Consider the following 24,367-nt stretch of genomic DNA (forward strand, 5'->3'; position numbering starts at 1 on the left):
AGAAGATGAAATCAATTTGCTGCAGAATGGGGTTACCTCTAATACTTTAATCATCTCAATCTGGTCGTTGTTAACAACACACCATTCATGACGTACATGTAGTCTGAGTCAGTATGTGGTTTTTGAGGTCAGTGAAAATTGATCTGTGAATGAGCAGACGTTACATTTTCATCCTACATATACAGAGAATACAAAAAGCATTCACCTCACCTTTTTTTTGCTTTTTAACACTGAATCTTAGTCAATTTAATTTGGCATTACAGACTGGAATTCACAAAAAAGCCTTTTCAATGTCAAAGTGAAGACAGATTTTGCAACAGTCATATTATTTAATTAAAAACATCAAATTCTTTTGAAGTCCAGAAACAAATTGGATTGTCCAGACCTCAGTTGGATTGAGGTCTGGACTCTGACTTGGCCTCAAGAACTTCCACCTTGTTGTCTTCAAACCATCTCTCAGGATCTTTGTCTGTTTGCTTCGACTCTTCATCTGGATGGAAAACTGATCTTCTCCGAGTCTCAGTTCTCTTCAGACTGCATCAGGTCGTCCTCCAGGATTTCATTTACCCTCTACCTTTACCAGCCTTCCAGGACCTGCTGCTGAGGAACATCATGATGCTGCCACCTCCATGCTTCACGTCATGATGCTGCCACCTCCATGCTTCACGTCATGATGCTGCCACCTCCATGTTTCACGTCATGATGCTGCCACCTCCATGTTTCACATCATGATGCTGCCACCACCATGCTTCACGTCATGATGCTGCCACCTCCATGCTTCACGTCATGATGCTGCCACCTCCATGTTTCACGTCATGATGCTGCCACCTCCATGTTTCACATCATGATGCTGCCACCACCATGCTTCACATCATGATGCTGCCACCTCCATGCTTCACGTCATGATGCTGCCACCTCCATGTTTCACATCATGATGCTGCCACCACCATGCTTCACATCATGATGCTGCCACCTCCATGCTTCACGTCATGATGCTGCCACCTCCATGTTTCACATCATGATGCTGCCACCTCCATGCTTCACATCATGATGCTGCCACCTCCATGTTTCACATCATGATGCTGCCACCTCCATGTTTCACATCATGATGCTGCCACCACCATGCTTCACGTCATGATGCTGTCACCTCCATGCTTCACATCATGATGCTGCCACCACCATGCTTCACTTCATGATGCTGCCACCTCCATGCTTCACATCATGATGCTGCCACCACCATGCTTCACATCATGATGCTGCCACCTCCATGTTTCACGTCATGATGCTGCCACCTCCATGTTTCACGTCATGATGCTGCCACCACCATGCTTCACGTCATGATGCTGTCACCTCCATGCTTCACATCATGATGCTGCCACCACCATGCTTCACATCATGATGCTGCCACCTCCATGCTTCACATCATGATGCTGCCACCACGTTTCATGCTTTACATTATTTGGCAGAAATCTATTTTTACTTCAACATGAAAGTCTGTCTTTTTTGTAATGTCTTGTCAAAAAAGCCAAATTAAGTTGACCATGATTCAGTGTCAGAAAAGTAATTAAAGGAGGCGTCCTCCAAGGGGGTTGGATACATTTTATAGCCACTGTGTGTGAGCACATGGGCAAAGTAAAATAGAAGTAAGATTAAGTCAGAAAATTCATAATTTCAGTGCAATTGCCTCTTTAAACAGTGTAAAACTTGCTTGAAGCGGGGAGAATACCCCAGAACACTGACTTTATTACTGTGCCAATACTGTGGCAGATCCAGGCACCCTGAGGGGTCTTTGTATCGCTGCTGCTCAGCCAGGAAAGGCCAATTAGACAGAAAAAGAAAGCGACTGCAGTTGTAGACTGTTCTGCAGATCTGCTCTTAATAAGTCAATAAAAACACAGACATTTAATTGCGTCTTGCAGACTCACTCCATACATGTAATACTGGATTCTGTTACAATGTGTTGTGCATTCGATGGCAAGGCAGCAAATAAAGCAGCATAGATGTATAAATATGCCTCAGATCTCCCTCTCCTTGCCACGAGCGTCCACAAAGTGCAGGTAAAGCCAGCGCTCAAAGCTCCGATAATAACTCCAGTTTCAGTTAGAGGGCTCTGTGTCCTTCTATAATTATGATTTTACCTGCATGAGCACATTCACTGATTGAAAGTTAAAGATCTGAGAGATAATATATCTGCATCCCCATCTCACCCTGCTGGCTAATCCAAGCACATCAATAAGCATTTTATTATCCACTTTATAAGATCTTTTAATGCACATTTAAAGTCACTTTGCTGCTGCGATCAGGTGAGGATCAGAGTCACTGACCCTCCGGATGAGATCAGGCATATAAATGAAGATCAGCAGCAGCCTTTAATACTCATAAAAACACACCAAAGACTCTGACTAGTGCTGCGTTATTATCAATTTAACATATTCAGACAACCTATGGTGATATTTATGCTCTTTGCTGTCCGATATAAACTGTCCAGAATATCAGCTTATCAGGGATTAAAAAAATGGCCTCATTTTAATCTTCATGACAATGAGATAATCCAAAGATTCTTAAAGAGCTGCTTCAGCCTCAGGGGTCAAATGCAAATTCAACCCGTGAAAAGGATCAAATTAGACGTTTTTCAAATATCATCACCATTCTTGACTGTTTCTCTGCTATCTTTTTTCTCTTCCTCACCCTCACCCCAGCTGGTTAAGGCAGATAAATGACCTCCCTGAGCCTGATTCTGCCAGAAGTTTATTCCTCTTAAAGAGGAGTTTTTCCTTCACAGTGTCTCATGAGAACTTGCTGAAAGTATGTTATTATCACGGCTTGATTTTACTATGTGAGGCTTCCTGAGTTGACTAATATTGTGAATTGGCATGATAGAAATGAAACTGAGTAAAACTGGATAATTTTGAGATACACGGTTTTCACATTCTTGAGTTTCTCCACTGGTTTTCTTTTAAGGTTCTTGTACACATAGCAAACAAACAACTGGGTGACAAAATATTCTCTTTAACAGCTTTGTAATGGAGAAATGAGTTTATCTGACCTTGCTTTTAAACTGGATATCTTCTACTTTGTTATTTATCTGAAGTGTTTCTGTGCATACACTAAAATGGCATCACATACACTAACATGCTGCAGAGAAACATCCCCACATCATGATGCTGCCACCACCGTGCTTCACATCATGATGCTGCCACCACCATGATTCACGTCATGATGGTATGTTTGTGATGATGTTCAGTGTTTGGTCTCCACCAAACAGTGTTTAGTCTGATGGACATAAAGTTCCATCCTGGTCTCCTCAGACCAAAGAACCTTCTTCCAGGTGTCTTCAGAGTCTCCACATATCTTCTGGTGAACTCTAGTCCAGATTTAATTTGACCTTTTTCCAACAGAGTCCTTCTCTTTGGTGACTGGTGAAGAACAGACAACAGTTGTTGGATGAACAGTCTCTAACATCTCAGCTGCTGAAGCTGGAACTCCTTCAGAGGAGTCATAGCAGTCTTGGTGGCCTCCCTCACTAGTCTCTTTCTTCTCGGTCTCTCAGGTCTTGAGGACGTCCTGCTCTAGTCAGATTTATTCATGTTCCATCTTCCTTCCATTTCTTAATGATGGATTTAACTGGACTCCAGGAGATCTTCAGGAACTTTAAATGTTCTTGTATCGTCCTGACTGATGCTTTTCAACAACCTTTTCTCAGAGTTTCTTCGAGTGTTCTTTAGTCTTCATGGTGTAGTTCTATCCAGGAGAACTGATCCACCAGAGACTGGACCTTCCAGATACAGGAGTCTTTATATGCCAACCATTGACCTCAGATCATCCATTTACCAACTACTGACTTCTAGAACCGACTGGCTGTGCATTTGTTGAATAGGGTCACTTTAAAGGGAGTGAATACTTACACACTTACTTATGTTTCATTTTATATTTCAACTAATTGACATTATTTGGTAGAAATGTTTAATCAAACATTGTCATGAAAGGTTCTTCTCTTGTAAATTTTTGTCCACAAAAGGCCAAATTAACTGACCATGATTTAATGTTAAGAGTAATAAAAGAGGTAAATGTCCAAGGGGTTGAACAATTTTTATGGGCACTGTATTTTAAGAAAATCGGTTCTGCCTCATTAACATGTAAAATTATGCAGCAAGGTGCCCAAGTATTCTAATAGATCATCTCTACGGGGAAAACGGGCTGCAAACCTAACATATGTTCTCTTTTTTTTTGTTCTTAAGTCTCTGTGTTCGTCAGATTGTGTCAGACTCAGCAGGATGCCGGAGCAGCACACAAATATCTGCGTGATAGTTTCATATCCAAGGCCACGGCCTCCATGACGGTTCTGCATCCACAGCTGTGACCCTGAAGGCAGAGTTAACACCCCCCTCACATATATATATATCTGCATCGATTGTTCAGAGGGGACTGCGCCAATCAGGCCTTTATGGTCAAACAGCTGCTAAGAAACCACTACTAAGGAAAGGCAAGAAGCAGAAGAGATTAGTTTGGGCCCAGAAACACCAGGAATGGACATTAGACTAGTGGAGATCTGAGCTTTGGTCTGATGAGTCCAAATTTGAGATTATTGGTTAAACCTGCCATCGAAAAGGTGGACGGATGGTCTCTACATGGATGGTTCCCACCGTGAAGCATGGAGGAGGAGGTGTGATGGTGTGGGGTGCTTTGCTGGTGACACTGTTGGGGATTTATTCCTAACTGAAGGAACTCTGAACCAGCATGGCTACCACAGCATCCTGCAGCGACATGACATCCATCCAGTTTGCATTTAGTTGGACCATCATTTATTCTCCAACAGGACAATGACCCCAAACACACCTCCAGACTGTGGAAGGACTATCTGACCTAGAAGGAGATGATGGAGTGCTGCTTAGGTCAGATGATCTGGACTCCACAGTCACCTGACCTGAACCCAATCCAGATGGTTTGGGATGAGATAGACCACAGAGTGAAGGCAAAAGGACCAACAAGGGCAGCTCAAAATGACTCAAAAACTGTCCAAAAGGATTTAAAATATATCAGTCCAGATGGTTTGGGATGAGATGGACTGCAGAGTGAAGGCAGAAGGGAGAACAAGTGTGACTCAAAATGACTCAAGAACTGTCCAAAAGGAGTTACATTATGTCTAAAATTATACAAAAAAACTGTCCAAAAGGAGTTAAGATTTGTTCAAATTGACTCAAAAGCTATCCATAATGAGTTTAAACATGTCCAATGTGTGCTCAACGTCTCTGAGAACTCCTTCCAGGCTCTACCTCATGAAGCTCATGGAGAGAATGCTGGGAGTGTGCAAAGCAGGAATCAAAGCAAACTGTGGCTGTTTGGAACAATCTAAAATATAAAACATGTTTTAACTAATTTCACACTTTTTTGTTTACTACATAATTACTCCACCAAGGAACGTCTGTCTGTCTGTTTGCAACATTACACAAAAACGGACCAACGGATTTGGATGACATTTTCAGGGAAGGTCAGAAAGGACACAAGGACTAAGAGATTAGATTTTAGCAGGATCCATGGATTTGTTAAAGATTTCCGTATCACTGTGAGATAGCGGCACAGAGTCACTGTAACCATGACAACAAGTGAACACTACATCAGCTGCCTGCTGATGATCATACTACTGACTGATTGGTACTTATCTGTCAAAAATGACACAAGAAACAACTGATTAAACTGTTGGGGTGTTTCTGACTGGAACCGTTTTCCTTCCATCCTTATGTGAATTTTCAGATTTCTCAGCAGCGTGTTCCTCATGTCACGAAACCGCTTCTTAGATAAACACTTCCTGTGGCACTGGAATGGTGCCAAAAATAAAAGCCTGTAACATTAAAAAAAATATGCCTTCAAAATAAAAGCATGGAGGGAAGGGCTATTTTAACAGTAGCAAAACAAAGCCTTGCAAAAAGTGATGAACTGATCAACAGACATTTATAAGAGTAATTTACACAGGATTCGGTATCCATACATAATGTACACATGAATAACACGTCTGTGCTCAGCGCAACGTCATTTTGTTATATTAAATGGACACATTCTATAGTGCCGTGATTTCTGATCATCAATAATAACAATAACAATAAAAATGCTGCATTTCTGCCATATGGGGGAATGAGCAGCCTTGGAGGAGGACTGCACTCTGTTCTTGTTCCACATGTGTTCATTCATAGTTTTGATGCCTTCGGTGAGAATCTACAACATAAATACTCATGAAAATAAAGAAAAAACCATTAAAGGAGAAAGTGCGTCCAAACTTTTGACTGCTAGCGTACACATCCACATAAATACAAGTCGATCCTCGGAGGAGGATCTGGAGCCAGCTGGTCAGATGGAGCACCTTGGACGACACCGCCGGACTGAGAATCTCCTCTGCCTGAATGGGACGTGACCCAGAAGCAGAGGAGGATGGAGAGCCAGATGTTGAGGCGCTTGGCTTCAGGGAGCCGCTCGGCCTTCTGCTGAGCCTCAGTGAGCATGTGAGTGACGGCTGGACTGATGTATGGAAGCTCCGGTATCTGCATGCAGAGGATCAGAGCCACATGTGAGCCTCCTGTCAGCAGGCAGGAGATTTACCCCGACGTACGCTCCCTCTTGTAGTCGCTCACTTCTTTTCTCTCTTTCTTTTTATTATCCACCAGATGCACCAGTGACATCTCCTTAGAGCTGAGAGGCAGCTCAGCGAGAGGTTTTATTTCACGCAGCTCCTCGGTATTAGTCTGAGGGGAGCTTGAAAAGCCGCCGAGGCTCTCACTTCGCTGAGCCAGTCAACTCTCAAATTGGAGGAAATGTAAATGACTTACATAATCAGCAGCCTCCTTACACTCTCACACACACCGAGGGGGAAAATAAAAGTGAAGTCAGCACTTAATAGAACCGTTGATAAACGTGTAAAAATAGCCAAATACAATCAGTCATGTTCAGCAAGTCAATTTAGGGTTGGACCAGGCAAGGAGGAATAAAACTGACATTTTCTGTTGCTTCTTCAGAGGCTCATCTCTGGAGTCATGATCATCATAAGGGTGAAGCTCCAGCTGCTGGGCTCCATTAATCTGCCGGTTTACTGTGGATTTAAACAAACCAACACATGTACAGACGGTGCATACATAATACATACATGCTGCAGGTAGCGGGGCACACAGCCAAACAAACTCTTCAGATTTATTTCACAATTAAGGTGGGGTTTTTGGGGTTTTTTGCTTCACGCTGGATTTCCCAATTAATTTCAGTTTCAGCTGGCAGCCCCTGAAAGCCGAGACAAAAGACTTTTTTTCCATTTTATTGAGACAGATTGGCCAAGAGTGTTGCTGCCATCTACAGACCCAAGATTACATTTGTTACCCCACAACACGCACTCACACACACACACGCACGCACGCACTCACACACACACACACACACACACACACACACACACACACACACACACACCTATTCACACAAAGTAAACAGCCGAAGCCGTGAATGAAAATGAAATGACCAGAGGCGTGTGATGTTCAGGGATGTTCAGGATGCGAGGCATGCAGCAGAACATGAGAACAGATTAAGTTTAGACCCCCTGCAGTCAGCTGGACAGACGTCACGATCACACCATCGATCCTGAAACATACACAGACTCTGTTTAGAAATGGCTCCTCAACATTAAATCAATTTAATTTGGCTTTTTAAAAAAAAAAAAAAAATTACAAAAAACTCTCCTTTTTGTCAATGTGAAATTAGATAACTACCAATAAATGTCAATAAATTAAAATTATAATACCCTCTACATTTACCAGCCTTCCAGGACCTGCTGCTGAGGAACATCATGATGCTGCCACCACCGTGCTTCACATTATGATGCTGCCACCACCATGCTTCACATCATGTTGCTGCCACCACCATGCTTCATATCATGATGCTGCCACCACCATGCTTCATATCATGATGCTGCCACCACCATGCTTCACACCATGATGCTGCCACCACCATGCTTCACATCATGATGCTGCCACCACCATGCTTCACATCATGATGCTGCCACCACCATGCTTCACATCATGATGCTGCCACCACCATGCTTTACATCATGATGCTGCCACCACCATGCTTCACATCATGATGCTGCCACCACCATGCTTCACATCATGATGCTGCCACCACCATGCTTCATATCATGATGCTGCCACCACCGTGCTTCACATCATGATGCTGCCACCACCGTGCTTCACATCATGATGCTGCCACCACCGTGCTTCACATCATGATGCTGCCACCACCATGCTTCACATCATGATGCTCCCACCACCGTGCTTCAGAGTGACGCATTTATTACTTATGCAGTCACTTATTCTATATTGTTTATTTTCAATTTGCATTTTGTCGTAGAAGTTTTCATTTCAACATTTAAAAAAATGTTTTTGTTGATCAACAGGGCCAAATTTTAATGAGCATAAATGCAATAAAACGTGAAAACTTCAAAGGGTGGTCGTTACTTTTTATAGGCCCTGTGACATATACTGCTTCCGTGACATCACTTTCTTTTTGTACACACAGAGGTTGACGGTAGATCTTCACCTCTTTAGCTGGTGACCTCTTAAATCACTGCAGTGTCTATTTGTAGCCGCTTGAAAAAAAGCTGCATGCCTGCCAGTTGTGGCTAGTTAGCAGATGTATTTATTTGAATTTCTAGGATCCTAGGAAGCTCAAATTATTCTGTAAATTATCAGTAGGATGGCAAAAAAATCCGAACAATGAAATAAAAACATGATTTTACATTAGAAAAAAATTAGTTCTTTTTCCAAATTGGTGAATTTTATGCCGTTGTTTGTGCAGAGAGGGCAAAAAATTGGTCCTTTCTCAGTTTAACAAATCAACATTTAGATCCACACATCAGTTTTTCAACACCCAGTCAGAATAACCAAGCCAGGGCTAGGATTATTTTTATGTAATAAACACACAGAGGTTGTTGGTAGTTCACCTTTTCAGGTTGTGTAACGTCTATTTGCAGCATCTTGTCGAAGGTTGGACGTCTGTCGGTTGGGGCTTGTTAACCAGATGTATTTATTTAAAGTTTTAGGATCCTGGGAAGCACAAATTGTCCCGTCAATCATCAGAAAAACAGCAAAAATCTTTGGCTACAGTCTGAAAAATAAAACAATAACATGATGTCAGAAAACACAATCTTCTGTTGCCTGTGCTGTGAATTCTACATTAAAGATGTTGATATAAGGAAGTTGTTCTTGGTCAAACACACAAAAAGTCTAACAGACACCTTTAATTCCTTCAGGTTTAGTTCTGATTCCTAATTAGAAGACTCACAAGTCATCGGGAGGATCCTAGGAAGCTAAAACTATCCGATAATTCGTAAGATGAAGCGCAGAAGTCTTAAAAATTGAAGGAAAACATAACTTTATATGAGACAAAAGATTGTTTTCTCCTTCTTGTGCAGTTAACATCAACACCCCAAAGATCTGTGGCCCTTTGTGGCAGTTTTTACAGCGGTAGATCACAAGGTTTGTCGTCTGTATGCTGAATTTTATATTGTTGATGTCGATGTTACAGACGAGAAGACTCAATAATACCTTAATAAAGACACTGAGACGGATGAAAAATGTTGCTCATTGTTATTCAATAAATCAACTCCAGTCAGACGAACCAAACCAGGATTGTTTTTTTGTGAAATCCACACAGAGGTTGATGGCAGATCCTCACCTTTTTAGCTGCAACATCTATTTACAGCTTCTTGTCAAAGAGTTCCAAGCCTTCGAGTCACAGCTAGTTAGCCAGATGTATTTATTTGACGTTTTATGGGTCTTGGGAAGCTGAAATGATCTGGTAATTCATCAGAAAAACAGCTTAAAAGATGAGGGCAAACATAATTTACCGTTAGAGTAAACACTGGTTTCTCTTTGCTGTGCTGTTAATCATCATGATCCTGAAGGTTTCTCACACTTTACAGGTGGTACTGAAGCAGTTTTTACATCTCTAGCTCAGGTCGTAGGTAGAACAATAGAGATTTGTCATCTATATGGTGAATTTTGTCATTGTTACAGACGAGAAGACTCAATGAGGACACTGACAGGGAAGAAAAACGCCTGGTGTCGTCGATAAGGTCAACAAATCAATATTAAGACCTGCACAGTCAGAAGAACCAGACCAGGACTCATTTTTTGCGATATCAACACAGAAATTGACGGCAGATCTTCACCTATTTAGCTACAACGTCTATTTACAGTCTCTTGTCAAAGAGTTCCAAGCCTTCGAGTCGCAGCTAGTTAGCCAGATTTATTTATTTGACGTTTTGTGGAACTTGGGAGGCTGAAATGATCTGGTAATTCATCAGAAAAACAGCTTCAAACATAATTCAGCGTTAGAGTAAGCACTGCTTCCTCTTCGCTGAGCTCCTCGTTGGGTGGTCCTGACGCACACGTCTGGAGTTCACATTCATTTCCTTGTAGGAAACCTTAAACTTAACTTACACTTAGCCGACCTCAACGCAGCCTCGGTGCAGACAGCAGCCGTTTTAGCTCGTGATGAATGGAACTCCAGCGAAACCCAATCTGAAACAAATAATTATTACCCTCAGCGGGGCATCTGTCCGTCCGACCTGCTGAAATTCGTACGAACTAAACCCAAATTTAGACTCCGGCCCTCCCTCCCTCTGGGTCCTACCTGCCCTTGGGCGACCCTGGCAAGGAATACCTGCATGTTCCTCCTTTCTGTACTGCAGCACAGCTTCCCCCGCTGGCACAGAAACCACATCACCTCCACAAGAGAAAGGTGGAAGGTGAAGGGTGTCCACGGCCGGCCTCCCCCGAGGGCCGCAAATAGCATCTGTCCCTGTTGGACGGACTCAAGGTGCAGCCGACGGACGGCCGCTTACGGAGGAGATATTTTGGAAATGTCATGCACCGGCGTTATTAGCATACCGCTGGTGTTGCAGGCAGGAGGGAGATTTATCATCGTTTTCATCAGCTGCCGCCTATTTAAAGCCAATAAGCAGCGAGTGTGTCGGGGCTCACATTCCACAGATGTCGGCTTCCTGGAGGAGTGTCCGGTTAAGGGTGGTGTGTGCTGAACGGTGTGAAAACGCTTCATTTTTCCAGGGATGACTCAGCGTCCATGCAGCCACAACACCTTCTAGGGGACAACAGATTTCCTCGTCTGTTTTATTTCACCACGTGATCCTGGCTGCTGCACACGGAGGAAATGTTTCCTCTGACTGAGAAACGTCTTCATTTGCATTGCTAGCAGTCCCAGTGGAAACCAATTAGCAGTCTGCAGCGGAGAGCTGACCGGTCGCTGTTTGATTTCTTTTTTCTGCTCATTACACAGGACGACGACAAGCATGTCTTTAGGGTTTTTTCAAAGAGGAGAATGAAAGCAGACAGTCGACTGTCCGAGAATAAAAAGTCACATCAGAAAGTGTGTTTGGGGCGAATCCTCTCCAGCCTCTGGGCGGTTCTGAACTCACTACCAGCAGGGGAAGGATATAAATGAGTTTAAATCAATCTTTATCGTAGAACAAGAAGACGTCCTAGCTTTAGTTTTCTGTGTGATTTTGCTTCTTGCAGCTACTGGCGCTTTATGAAATACAACAATTATGCTCAATTTTTCCAGAGATCATTCAACATGCATCCTTGTATGTTTGGAACACAAAAGGCTCTAATCATTCATCCCAGACCTAATGTAAGGGGAGATGCTCCACAGTCAAACTAAAGTCTCTCAGTGTCCCAGTAGACCTGTCCTTGGTCCTAATAGAACGTTCAGGTTGTCGCCAAACTGTTCAGGAGGAAGCATCTTCAGCTTTGGTCCTCCAGTGCTGAACATCCTGGAGACGTGGTGGTTCTGGGTGGTGATACTGAGGATCTCTGGCATCTTATTCTCCTGGTCTTTAGGTCATGTGCTGTACTGGACGTCTCATGGATTTGTGGTTAATTGTGTAGAACTACAGCCCTCCCTACTAGCAGCTGTGTGATGGTGCTGCCTCCCTGTGTTTGCCTTCAGTCACTGCTGTTGTTTGCAGCAGTAAACAGAGGCAGGAGGTCAGGCTTGTGTCTAGCCGTCATTACAGGCCGTATAGCTGTCCTGCTATAGGTAATACACTCAGAGCACGGCTGCTGTCCCAAACCGCTGTGACATTAGCGAATTGACTCCTGGTTAATACACTAATGCACCTGTAAGCCGCTGCCAATCACGTCAGGGCCACTGGTCACAGCTTTGTCTTTACACAATCAGGAGGTTTTTTGGCACTTTTGGGGTGGATGTGACCTGATAACTGAGGTGAAGGTCGTCGTTGGTGTTGGAGCAACAAATAAGTTCACACAGAATCAGAGCGTTTCATCGATCGACGTTTATTCAGAGTAAAATAGTTCCTGGATCGACAGAAATACAGCAGATTCATTTAGTTTGGTCACTGAGGCACACAGGAGAAGATCAATACAAACACAGAGAAGCTAAATACAAGTTAAATACAATAATATGTTCATGGTGCGTAGAAAAGTCAACAAAATCTTCATTTAAAGACAATCTCGATCAGTTCAGTAGATAACAACCATGTGGAGAAGAGATGAGCAGGAGGTCCGACCAGGACTTTGGCATCAGTGTAAAAGTATAAAAAGTATAAAAATAAGACAGTAAATCAAAAACAGGAGGAGTTTTCTTATGAGCTGATTGATGGGAGGTTTCAGTAACAGCAGCAGTTTGTCATGAAGCCTCCAACACTGAAAAACAGACCTCAGGAATCAGAGATCGTCAATGAAAGACGGACAAATGCGACATAAAGATGGAGTGTACCAACTTAAAACTAACTTTAATTTCCAATTTTAAGGCCGTGTGATTTAAGTTAAAGGCCAACTAGTGAAGGAGATTATTGATTAACATGTGAAGCTATAATAAAGTCTTGAAAAGAGCGAATAGTGGCGACTGCAGGAGTCCTCAGAGTTCAACTCCACAGCATTAGTCTGGCGTTTAACATATGGAAGGAGGTCTGCTTTGCATTTGTCGATTGTTTTTGTGAGAAACCACTTTATGCACACAACCATCCTGATCAATACGCTTCTCTCTTTTATTAGGAGCAGTTTAATCATAAATAGTTCCATCGTTTCATTTAAATGTGACCACTATGAAAACAATGAAAATGCTGATTTTGGTTGATTTATTTTCAATTTATTGATCTATTTGTTTTCATTTATTACTTGTGTTCCTTGATAAATAAGTTCAAATGACATTTTTCAAATTTTCTCCAACAATAAGGTGATTAAGAATGATCTAGAATTATCAGTATGGACTGATATGAAATATTTTACCATGATAAGTTTATTTTATCTCTCATCTTGACATCCATAACTGTGGTCTCCAATAAGAGAAATTACTTGATTTTATTTACAGTTCTGGCCTGTTTTTATTGATTTCTTTAGTTAGTTTGTAAATGTTTTTGTGATTTCATTAGTTATTACTAGTAAAATGAAGTAAATGTGGGTTGAAGGCTGGCATGTTTGTCACATAAACAGCAGGTTAAAGTTTGATGAGCGAAAAGCAAAATGTTTTCCAGCAGACTGATGGTGAGGAAGGCACTGCTTTGGAAAAAATAATCACCAACTCATTTATTCTACTGTTGATTAACCTGCGCATGACTTTCTGCATTAATCGATTAGTTTGGTTTGTTTCCCATAATTCAAGATGACAAACGCTTGGTTTTGTCCAAAGATATTCAGTCATAGAGGACAAAAAACTGAAAATATTCACATTTAAGAAGATGCAATGACAGAATTTCTTCTTTTCAAAATAACTCAAACTGATGAATTGTTTACTGAAACAGCTGGTGATAAATTTGAAAGTAAATCTTTGCAGCTCCGTTAAAACACAAACGCTGGTGATGATGATGATGATGAAGATGCATTAAGGTATAAATTAGCTACTTAAATTAGCTACTAATTTACACCGTCGCTGTTAAAACTTCCCCTCAGACATTTTCTCTGTGATCTCAGAGATGTAGCTGCAGTTTGAGCTCCTAATTACATGAAGAACACAATAAATGAAAAAAATTTTTGACTCAAAAAATCTTCCAAATGGTGAAAAAAATTAACAAAAATGACTCGAAATGTTTCCAAAGTGACTCAGAATTCGACAAATTCTGCAAAACTAAGAAATATCTGCGATGAAATTAGGACGCTTTCCTCTGTTTATGTGGGATCCACTGATGAAAATGTTTCCAAAATGACTTTAAATTAGACAAAATGACTCAAAATTTTCCCAAAGTGATTAAATTTTTTTCAAAATGGTCAAAAAAAAACCATCCAGTGATGTAATATCTGACAAAAATGACTCAGCAATTTGTAAAATGATTCAAAACATTTCCAAGATTCAAAATTCTCCAAAATATTGAAAAATTTTACCACAAGGACTCAAAAAATCTTCAAAATGGTTAAAAATTGTTTAAAATTACTTCAAATTTGACAAAAATGAGTCAAAATGTTTTGAAAAAGACTCAAAATTCAACAAAATCTAAATTTTAGTGATTAAATTATGACGCTCTCCTCTGTTTATCAGTTTGTCTCCTGCTGTTCTTCTTAATATTTCTCAGTTTTATCTCTTTTATCGTCCACTCAGGTCCAGATCTTTAATGTTTTTAATATTCATTACTGTTTTCCAGACTCTGTTTCGGGTTAATCTGTGGCTGCTTGCTAACTTAGCCGCTAGCCGTTAGCATAGCATTAGCCACCATGAGAGAAGCTAACTTCCTGGTTTCTTGTTCAGACGTTTCTGAGACCACAGAGTGACGACAGACAGAAAGAGGAGGAAATATCACACCTTAATTTATCAATAACCGGTCAATGAAAACACAGATAATCGCAGCTCCGTTAAAAACACAAACAAACGCTGGTGATGATTCGGGTGTAAATGAGGGAAATAACAGCTGATAAGAAAACACCTGGAGTGTTGGTATGTAAATAGAAAACATGAAGACATTCCAGAGTTTAAAGGCCCAGAGGGAGGAGCTGAACAGCCTCAGAGTGATTCTAGTTGGACGACCAGGATGAACGTTCTGCTCTCACTGCTAAAGCACATGGAGGAGAACATCTGCAGCTGATGCTGCTGCTGCTGCTGCTGATGATGATGATGATGATGATGATGATGATGATGATGATGATGCTGCTGATGATGCTGCTGCTGCTGCTGCTGATGATGATGATGATGATGATGATGATGATGATGATGATGATGATGATGATGATGATGATGATGATGCTGATGCTGCTGCTGATGATGATGCTGATGATGATGATGATGATGATGATGATGATGATGTTGATGATGATGCTGCTGCTGATGATGATGATGATGATGCTGATGATGATGATGATGATGATGATGATGATGCTGCTGCTGCTGCTGATGATGATGATGCTGCTGCTGCTGATGATGATGATGATGATGATGCTGATGCTGATGATGATGATGATGATGATGCTGATGATGATGCTGATGATGATGATGATGATGATGATGATGATGATGATGATGATGCTGCTGCTGATGATGATGCTGCTGCTGATGATGATGATGATGATGATGATGATGATGATGATGATGCTGCTGCTGCTGATGATGATGATGATGATGCTGATGATGATGATGATGATGATGATGATGATGATGATGCTGATGATGATGATGATGATGATGATGATGATGATGATGATGATGTTGCTGCTGCTGCTGATGATGATGATGATGATGCTGATGATGATGCTGATGATGATGATGATGATGATGATGATGCTGCTGCTGCTGATGATGATGATGATGATGCTGCTGCTGCTGCTGCTGATGATGATGATGATGATGATGATGATGATGATGATGATGATGATGCTGATGATGATGATGCTGATGATGATGATGATGATGCTGATGCTGGGACTCGTGTTCTCTGCAGTCTGAGAGCCTAATGACATGAGCCGCTGGTCACTAGATGAGATCCTGGGATGTTCAGTTTGATTCCTCCTCAGTGAAGGGAAAGAAAAGAAGCTGTGGGCTGAAGTTCCCTCCTTCACCATCATCTCCTCCTCCTTCTTCTGGTCTCAGTACGGTTCAGCCTTCAGACTGCGGTAGAGGCAGCAGGTAAACACCATGCCGACGATCTGCAGGAGGAAGGAAAACACCTGGAATCATCTGTTTTAGTGTATTTCTTGTTAGGTGATGGTTTAGTTTGGATTATCTGCTGATTTTACACTTTATCCTGAGTGAACATTTCTAGCGTTTCAACACAGAAATTATTGCACATATTTAATGATTATTAGCATCACATCTAGATTTTCTAAATTAAGCAGAATCTGGATAATATATTGGTAAACAAGAAAGAGCGATAAACAATATTTGGGACCGATATACATTAAATGTGATGTTTTACCAGCGTGTGATATCAGAGAACCTGTCATTCCTAACTAGACCTCTTGACTAACAAGATGTAAAATATAAATATTAGTGATTAAATCAGGACGCTCTCCTCTGTTTATGTAGAACTGACTGACAAAAATGTTTCCAAAAGGACTTAAAGTTTGACAAAATGACTTAAAATTTGACAAAAACTATTAAAATTCCCTAAAATGACTCAAAATTTTCCCAAAGTGAATCCGAAAATCTTCAAAATGGTAAAAAAAAAAAAAAAAAAAAATTGTCCAAAATTACTTTGACATTTGACAAAATTTGACAAAAATGACTCAAAGGTAACTTAGAATTCTCCAAATTCTATAAAATGACAGACAAAAATGTTTCCAATGACAAAAAAATTCTCTAAAATGACTCAAACTTTTTCCAAAGGGACTCAAAAAATCTTCACAATGTTTAAAAAATGGACAAAATTTAGTTTCCAAATTGACTCAGAATTCTATAAATTCAGTAAAATCTAAATATTAATGATTAAATCAGGACACTCTCCTCTGTTTATGTGGATCTACTGACAAAAATGTTTCCAAACTGACTTATAATTTGACAAAAACCATTAAAATTCTCTAAAATGACTCAAAACTTTTCCAAAGTGACTCCAAAATCTATAAAAATGGTTAATAAAATGTCCAAAATGAATGACAATTGACAAAAGTGACTAAGAATTCTCTAAATTCTGTAAAGTGACGGACAAAAATATTTATAAAATGACTTAAAATTCTCTAAAATGACTCAAAACTTTTCCAAAACTTTTCTCACTAACGTTTAATACTTTTTTGTAACATAAATGTGCAAATTTCCTCACTGTGGGATATTTTTTGTGTATTTTATTAGGAAATTCTAATTACATTATCAGTATTGTGTTGAGTTAATAACGAAAACAGCAGGCGGTAGAATAAAATCAGCACTTTGCAGGACCAAAGGAAGGTTGAAAAGTCTGAAAGAAATGAGATGAAGTTTGACACTGAAACGCATAGATCTGGATCAATGAATGAGTTTAGTGACCAACAGAGTCCAGAAAAAGCAGCACTATGACCTGAATGAAAGACATTTTCTGGTCTCCTTGGGTAAACTTCCTGAATGTTCTCTGCTCACCTGCACACAGGCGATGCCGACGCCCACCGCTCCGATGATCTTCAGGTGGTCCAGGATGAATGTCTCCAGCTTGGTGATGCAGCCGCCCTGAGTGGAAACAAACAGTCAGAGCGTCTTCAGGCTGCGTGGGGCCGACGTCTGGCCGTAAACAACTGAAACAGCGATGAGCTGCTCTCACCTCCACCTTGTAGATGTTGGAGGGATGGTCTCTGGCTCCACACAGCTCAGTGGGAGTCTTACAGCAGCTGTCAGGAACCTTCCTGCTCTGAGCGTCTCTGGAGCGAATCCACACACTCTCAGTCCAGTCTGACGAACTGTTGCTGCCGCAGCATTTAAACTGCAACACACAGGAAAACACGGAGTCACACATGAAACAAGCAAACGTTTTATACACACGGATGAGTGGAAAAACTAAACCCACCATTTTATCTGAACAGCCGTTTAAAATCAACCAAATCTGAAAAAGATCCTCCTCACAATCACCTCATTTCCTGTTTACAGTAACTGGAGTGTGTTTATTAAATTCATCCACAGTTCTACCTTCACACTGTGAATATTTACAGAGCTATAGGTCCAGATTTATCACTTTTTAATGGACTTTTTCCATCATTTCTGAGCCTCAGCAGATAGAACCATGACATTTAGGAGGAAAAACACATCTGACACCAGATCAGTTTTACATCCATCCAGGTGTCACAGTCTAAAGAACAAATCTAGTTGATTAATTTCTCTCTAAAGGACTCTGAGCATCAATATTCAGGGATGTGTCATAGTTTCATGTCCCAAAGACATGAAAAACAATCAAAACGTTCAACTGAACAGCAAAATCAAGACACAAAACAAGAAAAACAAGATAGAAAATGTCATAAAACCAGAAACACGTGACACTAAGCAGAAAAAGAGAGACGCAAATTAACCAAAATGTTGGGGAGAAGACCACCAAGAAGAAAAAACTGTCCCAAAGACACACAAAACAACACATATCTCATGCAAAATGACAGGAAGAAAACAATGTGGAAAAGAGGAGCAGAAAATAACAAAAACCAGACGCAACACAAGAAAAACTAGACACAAAATGACCAAACAAATCAGTTTTACATCTATCCAGGTGTCACCTTTTGTTCATTTTCTACAAAAAACTGTCCCAACGACATGTAAAACAAGCAAAATTTCTAACTGAACAACTAAATCAAGACACAAAACAAAGCAAAACAAGAAAAACAAAACACAAAATGCCTAACTCGAGATGTAAAGCAAAAGAAACAGCGTAAGAAAATATGAAAACACAAAGCAAGAAAGACAAGAGACAAAATTTCACAAAACTAGCAAAACATGACAGAAAACAGGAAAAGTAAGACACAAAATGCCAAAATAAATGAAAAAAAATGACCACAAGAGGAAAAAACTGCCCCAAAGACACACAAAATGACAAAATGTCACACAAAATGACAGAAGGGAGACAAAAAATGTGACAAAGAGGAGCAGAAAATAACAAAAACCAGACAGAAAACAAGATAAACTTGATGTAAAACGACCAAACAGATCAGTTTTACATCCATCCAGGTGTCACAATCTGAAAAATAAATCTGGGTTTTGTTCATTCCTTCTATAATTCTGAATCAGAACCAGATTTGGTGGCCGAGTACATAAAGGACATGAGCATCAGTATTATGGGATGCATCATAGTGTCAGCAGTAAAAGTGCAGCAGTTTAATGACACAGAGTCCTAGAAACAATCACAGGCTCCCTGGATGTGTTTCTGTTTTCTGATAATTCACCAGAGAAAACTTTACAAAGTGCATTCTGGGTAAAATTTAAGGCTCATGTGTGGCAGGTCAGAACAATTACAGACAATCAAAGGAGCATTTTTACACACATTTAATACCAGAATCATCTACCAGACATGATTTATGTGGCTTCTGTAACCATCAAAAGCTGAAAACTCTCCGTATTTTTGTCAGATGATTGTTGGTCACAGCTCAGTCAGTCATGGCTTTAAAGTTGTCCCAAGATGAACATAATTGTTAGGGTTTCACAGAATCTAGCTACTGCAAACACTTTATTTTTTGGTGAATATTTTGTGAATCATACAGAGTAAATCTTACAGGAATTTTGGCAATTTATTTTAAGCTGGGATTCATTTTAAACCTGCCACCAGGTTTTGGAGTTCAGAAGCTGAAATAAATGAGATAAAGGTGCTAATTAATGAACTTTAGACGTGCCAGGAGGGAGATTTTATTACCTTTGGACACAATCAGACTAAGTTAAGCTGAGTGAATTTTAAGCTACATTTGTTGTGAAATTCTTCATTTGGATGTTAATTAGAAAATCAATATAGTTTCTTGTTTAGCTGTGCAACCAGAGTAAGACAGAGATGGACAGCTAGCATACACTCATTTATTCATACTCACAGGTTTAGCTTCACTCATGAGCTTCTTAACTGTTAGTGAGTTTCTTCTTAAAATATATATAATAACAATATATTGTTTTGACACGAAATATGATTAAAAGTTTGCTCAAAATCCTGTTTTAATGAAAAAGTTCACAGTTTTCATAATGAAAAGTCTTAACTATTAAAGAAATGCCTTTAAACATGAGAAATGCAGCTCTTTTATAGACATCAACAAGTTTGTTGTAGTTGTTTTTATAAAGAAAAGATTGGAGGAGTAAATTTAGTGCTAAACTTTAGCTGCTTCGATCACTTTAATATAATTGATTGGATTAATCAGCAGATATTGTCTTTTATTGATCTCAGGTTCCTGAATTAAACCGTTAAATGGTATCCGGGCAGATTTTCTGTCATTGTTCTGTAAAGAACAGATAAAATGTGGTATTTTAGTCAAAACGTGTGCTCTGAAGCGTCCGTCTGCATCCGTCGGCCTCCTACCTCCTGCTGCAGCTTATCTACAGCTCTGGTGATGTGATCCTGGTCCTTCTGCTGGTACTTCTCTATCATGGTTTCTCTCAGGTTCTGCTTCAGCTCCTCGTTCAGCTGTTCAGACACACAAATATTCACAACATTCAGCAGCAGAAACACTCAGAAAACAATCTGCGGCTGATTCACGTCATGGATTCTGACTACAGACGGAGCTGGTGTTTTTTTTCTGTTCTCTACACCGGTAGCAGGAAACGCTCGGCGGCGGAGCAGCAGAGGTCTGGGGGGCTCAGTTTCTATGGCAACAAGCCAGCTGGGAAACCACTGTAAATCAAAGCGTGAAGGAGATATCAAGGGAATGAATGATGAAGAGAGGAAGGGAGGAGACGAAAGACGGGAGGCGAAGACAAAGCAGCCGGCGATGGAGACGAGGAGGAGGAGGAGGTGTTTTCATTTTACCTGTTGACACCGTTTTCATTCTCACTGCAGCACAGAAAACAGTCATTCTAGATTTAAACGTCTCAATGAGTGGAAACAGAAACAGAAATAACACCAGATCAGGTGAAACGACGTTATTTACCTGCAGATCTCGATGAGTAAATGTGTTTTATCTACAGAAGGAGCATCTTTTACGACTTACACCTGCAAAATGCTTCGGGTTTTATCAATATAAGTGCATTTATTTGGAATAAGGAATGGAATAAGGTTGTGAAATAAAGTCCAGATGAGAAAAGGTGATGCAGTTCTGTGTTTGTTCATTAATATTTTGTGAGTTTAATTAAAATCATTCACATTTCTGTTCATTTTGGACACGTATTGATCGTTTATTTGGACTGCCAACAGAGCTAATTAGTCCAGATGTGTAATTAGTCATTAAAACTGCTATTAAAACCATCTTTATGTCTGTTTTTCTTGTAAATCATTGCTAAGGTGTAACACCAGTTTAAGCCTCCGTTCAGACGTTATTTACCTGCAGATCTTGATGAGTAAATGTGTTTTATCTACAGAAAAGAAAATGAACAGCAGCTTTTATGTCTTAAACCTGCAAAAAGCTTCAGAATTTTGTCAATCTTAGCATGTTTATTTGGAATATTAATGAGTTTACACAATAAATAAAACACGAGGTTGTGAAATAAAGTTCAGATGCAGTTCTGTGTTTGTTGCTAAATATTTGATTAAAATTATTCACATTTCTGTTCACTTTGGACACGTATTGATCATTTATTTTGATTGCCAATAAGGCTAATTAATCCAGATGTTAAATTAGTCATTAAAATTGCTAACTTACTGTTTAAATTCACTTATTTATAAATCTAGAGCCAGAAGAAACTTGCTGTTAATCTCAACTTATGTAGGTGTGGTTGTGGCCTGTTTACAGCAGTTTTTGGCAGGTATATTCGGTTTATGGTATTTTTTTTTTTTTTTTACAGGAAGATGCTTTGAAGCTTTAAATGTACTGAAAAAAATGTTGACTATTTTATCTTGTTTCTGTTGGATGTTTGGGATCTTATTCCTTTCAATTAGTTTATTATTTATCTAATCTGACATTTGTTTTAGTGTAAAATAGTAGAATTATCTTAATACTATTCATCAGTTAAACACTGTATTGTTGTCTGGCATCAAGATTAACTTTGTTAGTCGAGGTTTAAATGTCGTACAGACTCGACGCTCCGCAGCAAAATTATTCAGGAGTTTCCTCGTGGAGAATCTGAGGTTTACTAAACATGAATAAATCTGTTTGTATGTGAATAAGAAGCAGGTTCTATAAATGTTCACATGAACGTTGGCTGCAGCTGAGTTGATTCTTGTTTGAAGGAGAATTTTTTGTTTTAAATAGAATTTGGTTGAGAGCAAATGTTTAATTTTGGGGTATTTTTAAACCAACAAATATAGAATAAAGTGTTTCTGAATTCTTTAGCTGTCTGAAAAGTAAAAATCCAATGATTCCTTCTACTTGTTCCAGCTTCTGGCTCTTGCAAACGGTCTAGTTTTAGTGACTGTTTTAAAAATAACTGTCAGGTTTGGGGGGTTTAGAGGGTTAATATAAAATGAATTTCTTTGATTCTTTATTTTATAAAACTTAAAAAAACTTGGAACTTGAACAACCTTTTTTATTTAGTTATTATATGTGCCTGCTGGGTAAACACAGCCTGCAGTTCAGCCGAGTTCAGGTGAAAATTCCCTGAATTTTTATTACAAGACCGTTGATCACAGCTTAGTCAGTTACAGCTTCTTAATTGTGCAGAGAGGTGCAGAATTTTTTGTTTTTTACTAAATCTGGTTAAAGCAAACAGTATATTTATGGTGACTTTTTAAATTAGACATGTAGGACTAAGTGACGCTGAAAGTCCAATGATTCCTTCTACTTATTCCAGCTTCTGGCTCTTGCAAACGGTCTAGTTTTGGTGACTGTTTTAAAAATAACTGGGTTTAGAGGGTTAACAGCAAAAAGGAAGACTAAAAGGAGCAGAAAAGAGGCGAGGCTTTAGTGGTTTTAAACTCTTAATACAGACAAGAACCTTCTGAAGCCAGTAAAGGAGGCAGAGCTTTGGACCTCAGTGGCTGCTCATGATTTGTGTTTTCATGAACGAGGCGGTTTTACCGACCGAAATGAGCCGAGCAGCACCATGTTAGCGTTAAACGAAGACGGAAAAATGCTTCTCATTTAGCAGATAAAAGGCACAGAGGGAAGCTGTCAGTTTGAGTTTTCACATTAGAGGAGAAAATAATCAGTCGTAGCTGAACGGTTCACGTTCTGCAGCGTTTTAGTCGTTAAAGTCGTCGTCCTTTGGTGGGGAAACAAGTCAGAAAGGCTCAGAGTGTGTTGCAGAATCACAACAAATGTCTTTAAGCGATTGTGACACACTCAGCCTTGTTACCACTGCAGACATTTCTCATTCCATTTGGACCAAATGTACCACGAGTAATCCTGATATTTGTATTTTTAATGGGCTGTCTTACATTTCCTCCCTGCAGTCTCATTCATCATGCCAGATTGTGGTGGTTAAATTACAGCAGAGGACCATGTGGAGCTGAAACAGTCGTCTAAACGCTGCTGGACGACGGAATAGACGACGCAAATCATCCATTTATCCAGTCCAACACAATACGCCACTACACACCGAAACATCTGGACATCAGAGGACGATAAAAGAGATAAAATATGAAGAAAATAGAGAAGAACAGCAGGAGACAAACTGATCAGCAGAGCAGAGTGTTAGAAGGTTTTTTATATTATCATTAATAGTTGTACTGTGAACTGTGTTAACCCTGATTGTAACATATGATGTTTTCATATATAAGCTATGCATTTACCACACCCATCATACTTTTCTTTATTTCTGCTCTTCATTCACACCCACATTCACTTTATTCACTCCCATTTACTTGCATATCATTATCCTGTAACCCACCTGTATAAATAAAGGATGACAGGGACCATCTCTTTGTAACTTACACTAGAAGTGTCTCGTTGCACTGAGTGTGTTACTCTTGCTGCAAGTACAGTGAGCTGCTTAGAGCCCTCCTCTCTGACACACAGCATCCTGATTTAATCACTGAGATTTAGATTTTACTGAATTTACAGAATTCTGAGTCACTTTGGAAACGTTTTGAGTCACTTTTGTCGATTTTTAAGCCATTTTGGATTTTTTTTTAAATCATTTTGAAGATTTCTTGAGTCATTTCAGAAAAGTTTTTAATAATTGTGGAGAATTTTGCATCACTTTGTAAATGTTTCGAGTCATTTCATCAAATTTTAAGTCCTTTTGGAAACATTTTCATCAGTGGATCCCACATAAACAGAGTATCTTGATTTAATCACTCCTGCTTCTGTTTTAAAGAATCTGGAGAATTCTGAGTCACTTTGGAAACATTTTGAGTCATTTTTTGTCAATTTTAAGCCATTTTGGACGCTTTTTTTGAAGTTTGTAATAATTTTGGAAATCTTGAGTC

General features: G+C 39.8%; 1 protein-coding gene and 1 long non-coding RNA gene across 4 annotated transcripts in view; both read right to left on the reverse strand.

The window, feature by feature from the left end:
* Positions 1-5,837: 5,837 nt before the first annotated feature.
* On the reverse strand, positions 5,838-11,904 carry LOC111581439 (uncharacterized). 3 transcript variants are annotated; one of them, XR_008601749.1, is made up of 3 exons: positions 11,016-11,904; positions 8,972-9,074; positions 5,838-7,614 (listed from the first exon to the last, which is right to left on the reverse strand). It is a non-coding gene; the product is annotated as an uncharacterized LOC111581439 (long non-coding RNA). The 3 variants fall into 3 exon arrangements; XR_002747252.3 differs by having other exon boundaries at positions 5,839-7,614; positions 10,696-11,904; XR_008601750.1 differs by lacking the exon at positions 11,016-11,904 and adding an exon at positions 10,473-10,675 and having other exon boundaries at positions 5,839-7,614.
* Positions 11,905-15,895: 3,991 nt separating this feature from the next.
* LOC111581458 (CD151 antigen-like) overlaps positions 15,896-24,367 on the reverse strand; it is a 45,597-nt gene continuing 37,125 nt past the window's right edge. The window contains exons 5-8 of the mRNA XM_023289634.3: positions 20,426-20,530; positions 17,717-17,875; positions 17,539-17,625; positions 15,896-16,139 (exon numbers count right to left, since the gene is read on the reverse strand). Coding sequence (XP_023145402.1) covers positions 16,080-16,139; positions 17,539-17,625; positions 17,717-17,875; positions 20,426-20,530 — 411 coding nt within the window. The 3' untranslated portion in view covers positions 15,896-16,079. The remainder of the gene's footprint in view (positions 16,140-17,538; positions 17,626-17,716; positions 17,876-20,425; positions 20,531-24,367) is intronic.

Source organism: Amphiprion ocellaris, chromosome 1 (assembly GCF_022539595.1).
Source record: "Amphiprion ocellaris isolate individual 3 ecotype Okinawa chromosome 1, ASM2253959v1, whole genome shotgun sequence".
Taxonomy (NCBI): Eukaryota; Metazoa; Chordata; class Actinopteri; family Pomacentridae; genus Amphiprion; species Amphiprion ocellaris.